At 33.9% G+C, this 5045-nt stretch overlaps 1 protein-coding gene across 1 annotated transcript; it reads left to right on the top strand.

Annotated features, from left to right (window-relative positions):
* The first annotated feature begins 3993 nt into the window (after positions 1-3993).
* Positions 3994-4829, top strand: LOC131070709 (mavicyanin). The gene is made up of 2 exons (XM_058006313.2): positions 3994-4270; positions 4429-4829. The coding sequence occupies exons 1-2, from the start codon at positions 4108-4110 to the stop codon at positions 4761-4763; spliced, it is 498 nt and encodes a 165-aa protein (XP_057862296.1). The 5' UTR covers positions 3994-4107; the 3' UTR covers positions 4764-4829.
* Positions 4830-5045: the final 216 nt, after the last annotated feature.

Below are 5045 nucleotides of genomic sequence, written 5' to 3'. Positions count from 1 at the left end.
AAAATGCTACAAAAATGATGAGGCTCATATGGATAACATCATAGTTATTCTTCCAAGGGGTTTCAATAGGATATACCATCAACATATTAAGGGATAAGTTGATGACGATGTGCAAAAAGGGGGACTTCTTGATGTCATCCTCATAAAAGGTGGTCTAAGTGATGAACCACTATGAGATTTTATGATAAATTGATGATGATACTAAAAAGGGGGAAACTAGGCTCATGTCACCAAGAATGGTCAAGCTCCCACATACGTAGTAAGTGATGGAATGAGACAAGGATCATAAAATGGATCAACACTAAGGTGTGCATAGGAAAATGATAGGTAAGAACAAACCTAAAATAGATGTCATGGGATACTAGGAGATTCTCGCAAAGGAAATCCAAAGATGCACAAGAGAATAGTCATGTAAAAAGAAAACAAATGCTAGTTAAACATATGGTTAGGAAATTTAAAACACATGAATGAAACCTTATTGCATTATATTGTTGGAACTAATCTTAATAGTATGAAATTGTGATTGAGTGTGGTTTAAATCATTATCTAATTTATAGTGCTGGTTCGACCTTATGGAAAGGAAAATATAATAAGGTATCAAAAAGAAAATCCCAATAGTCGAAGTGTAAAAGAAAATAATGAAGCTCAATCAAAAATTTTAAAAAAGCAAGAATGAGAAAGCTCTATTCCAACACAGTTGGGAATAAGGACTTGAATCAATGGATTCTAGACACTTCATATATTTATGTACCAAGATAAAAAAAATAAAAAATTGCTTGATATAACTTTGTTGTATAGCCATTTTGTGGGATAAAAGAAGTGAAATATGGTAAACACAAAAATGATATGAGTGTGTCAAAATGGTATGGGAATGTGCATGGATCACAGTGATAACTTGTCCATAGTTGTTTCAAGTTTTGATATTATTGGTGTTGGACTTTGAGAGGGATAGGGGAATTGTTAATGGCATAGAGATTGAGAGATTGATATATGGAGGGGATATGCTTAAAGTAGATGTGCACTTTTAGGTCATAGGTACCAATACAAGAGGTAAAGAAGGATTCTTAGATCAAGGGATAATCATAGAATAACTCATAATAGACCAATAAATTAGGATAGGGAATAGGTTGGGAATAGGATATCTAGGATACTTAAAGCTTGGTAGACTAATATTGGCTTTGATTTTATACAAACATTTGAATTAATTTAATATAGATTTAAAGAACTCTTAGGCTTTCATACTTTTTACTCATCAATACCATCCCCATGATCCAACCCATGCAACTAGTAAGATCCAAACTTGCATCACCAAAGAGTAGAATCGGTGGCTATGTATTTTTATTTTTTTTGGTTACCACTTTCATGAACTAACTTCATGAGACTATTACTTCAAAAGGGCTCATATTTGAATATTAAGTTTTTTATTATGGATATTTCTTTTATATATTTTTTAATATTGGCATGCTTTTGATTGATCTCTATATAAGTGACAAAGGAAGAGGCAAAGGTTGTCCACTTATGGGATTATATGAGTCACCACTAAGTTTTCATACTAAGGGAATGAGAGTGGAATAAGACTCATGGACCTCATTGTATGCATCATTATTATCATATGGGATAAGGTGAAGTGGTGATGACTAATGAATGGTGCTTATGCAAAGGGTTCAAATATCCAAAATCCATCTAATTGTGGCTAGAAACATCATATGACAGGCTCTATTGTGTAATGGGAAAATAAGCTTGACTATGAATGTGTGACATGGCATGTAGTGTATGATAAATAGAAATCATGGGGAAAAGAAAGTATAAATTGAAGGATGAATTGGGAAAATTCTTGGTCACTCTTAGTGTAGACACCCAAAATTGTCATGTCTAATTAAATAAATATTTTATTTATTTAATTATCTAAGCCTAATTCTTCTATTAATTAAATAAATTTTTATTTATTTAATTAATTCATTTATCCTCTTCTAGCCTTATTTCTCATTTAAATAAATACATTTATTTATTTAAATTATCCCTTTCCTAAATTAAATAAATATTTTATTTATTTAATTGTCCTACTTCTTCTATTAATTAAATAAATCTTTATTTATTTAATTAGTTCATTATCTTTTTCTACACATGACACATGTCATTCATCTCTTAATTCCTACACTACCTACCTCTTTCATTATTTTGGTATTTCTTATACCTACCCTCTAATCCTAGCCGACCTCTCTTTTTACACCTCTCAATCTTAACCCTCCATTTCTTATTGTGTCTTCTATTTAAGGAGATGCTTTCTTCATTGTCAAACCCTAATAACACATTCTAATGACTGATTTTGGAGTACTTGGCTACACTACAATTCCACTTGCAACCACATTCCGTTCTTTGTTGAGCTCTTGTACATACAAAAATCTGAGAGCAAGTATATCAAGCAAGATCAATGGAGATAGGAAGAATGGAGATCAAAACCCTATTGGACATGTGATGGTATAATCTTTGTGATTTTGAGTTATTTGCATTGTCTTAGGTAATCTTCATATGTTATGGTGGATCTTTGTTGATTGTTAGGCTAGGGTTTCGTGGTTGAATCCATTTTAGTCTTTCAATATTGTTGTTTATTGCTATCCATTTTCACCATATACACTTAGTATCCAAAGAAAGGGCGTCTCTATTAAAATTAATCACTTTGTTCAAATAGTTCATGTGCTCAAAGGAATACAAAAATATGGAATATACATGCATGTGAAAAAGGATAAAACCAATAAGGCAAACAAGAAATGTTGAATAAATAATTAGGTCAACATGACTAGGGGTAGTGAATATGTCATACTTTGCATCATCCACAAATTGTTGTCATATAAAGACATGGATATAGCAAGTGGCAACACATGAAAGAAAATGTATAAAGATGTGACAAAATAAAAAGGAGGCAAGACATATCACAACACAACATTGAACATTGACTCAATTTAGTGCATGCCAACATAAATTGAGGTAGGAGCACATAAAAATAAAATAGAAATTTTATGTACGAGATTGACCTTTGGTCCATGCATAGATGATGGGAGCTCATCTAACATGAAATCATCAGTAAAGAGTAAGGTATTGGCTAAACCATTCATTTGAGTGGGTGATACAAAGATAATGGTGTTTTGCGGAACATCAAAATGGTACCAAACATGGTATGAGATGGAGACAAAGATATAATGTAGTGAGGGAGAAGATGAGGGAGTGGTAAGGAATCATTAGGGGGATTGACGATGAGCTTGAAATGGAACAATTACTAACATTCTTAATAAATTAGGTTTCATCAATGCTCATGTTGTGAGGTAAGATGGTGCAAGGGAGATGTGATGGTGGGGGTTTAGGTTGTGGTAAAGAATGGGGAATGGATTGTCCCTCCTACTCAAGTTTTATTTATAGGGAAGTAAACAATAGTTAGAAATAAGCTTGTACTAGAAGCTTCCCAACCAATTCACTACCAATATTTGATACCCTAAGCAAAAAATACGGAAGATATCATGTAAACCCAATCATTAATACTTTTATAATATTAAAACTATTTTACGAACCCTCAACATATATCAAACATATTCACCAAATGAATCCAATTGACTTTTACATTAAAAAAAACTTACCCTTACATATACAAACTCCTATAAGAAAGTATTTATTCAAAAAGTGCATAACACCACCTAACATCCTCCTAGAATATTAACTATTACAACATCCTTTTCAGAATGTTTAAAAGCCAATACATGCACATCTCATGATAGTGACAAAACAGACATGATTCAATTTTATAACATAAATTTTCAACACTAGAAGTCAGGAATAATTTTTCTCCTCCCTTCTACTTAACCGAATCGGCAGGTCTGTTCGGCATATCTTTTTAAATCATGGGTCATCTGCTCCACTAAGAAAAGAACCTCCACCAAAACCCACAACCCACGCATGGTCCTTCTGATTCCTGCACCGCTTTGCCATTCATGTCTAAGCTTCTCTTCTATAAAGACTATTCGCCACTTCTTTATTCATACAGTTATTCTCTGCTCATTCTGATTCTCCTGCATTAGTTCTATCTCTATTCTTCTCCTCCGCGCACAAAAAGATAGAATGGCATTGAATAAGGGGCTGCTCTTTTGGGTTGCGTTCTTATCTGTTTTTCAAGCTTCTATGGCGGATCAGATCAAGGTAGGAGGAACAGGGACATGGGATAAGACCACTAATTATCAGAACTGGGCAGACAGTACTACTTTTCATGTCGGGGACTCAATCGGTAAGACTCTAAAAAAACATCTTTTTTTTATTAGTACCACTGAAGCACAAGAAGGCTGCTCTCTCGGGTTTTCCTGATCTAAAATTTTGTTCACAGTTATCCCAAAAGATTTTTCTCGTCATTTCATGGGTTTTAATGAAGTTGTCTTCATGTTGCAGCATTTACATACAACTCGGCGCACTCTGTAGTGGAGACAGATTCAATGGGGTTCCAGTCGTGCACACCTTCAACCATACTTTTGCAAGATAACAGTGGAAGTACGGTGGTACCGCTTAAAACTGAAGGAACGCATTACTTCATCTGCAACACTCCTGGGCATTGCTCAAGTGGAATGAAATTTAGTGTTACTGTTCTTCCCTCCACCATCAGCCCAACCACGACCACGCCCACCTCCACTGAAGAGAAAAACTTGGCTGCCACTGTAGCGCCACCAAAATCTCTCTTAGCTGGTGTGGGAATAATGGGCATCGCTCCTTTTATACTCTTCATATAAATCAGCCTCATTTGTGAGGTCTTGATTTTATGTAGTTTATTATTCAATAATATGTATTTTCATTTATTTGGTTGTTTTTTCCTTGTGTTCTATGGGTGCAAGGATTGAATGGAAATTATTAGGGAATTTATCTGAAATAAAAATTAGCAATCATATTTTGGTTGCAATGGGTATTTCAAAGAGGTGTGGAAGGTCAGTCAATTAGGAAAAAAATTATATTAGGGAATTTGACATTGGGATTTTATGATTTGAAATAAAAACTAGTAATCGCACTATAGTGTG

This window comes from Cryptomeria japonica, chromosome 6, assembly GCF_030272615.1.
Source record: "Cryptomeria japonica chromosome 6, Sugi_1.0, whole genome shotgun sequence".
NCBI classification, from domain to species: Eukaryota; Viridiplantae; Streptophyta; class Pinopsida; order Cupressales; family Cupressaceae; genus Cryptomeria; species Cryptomeria japonica.
Note: the sequence above shows the minus strand (reverse complement) of the source record. Positions and strands in the feature narration are given on the sequence as shown.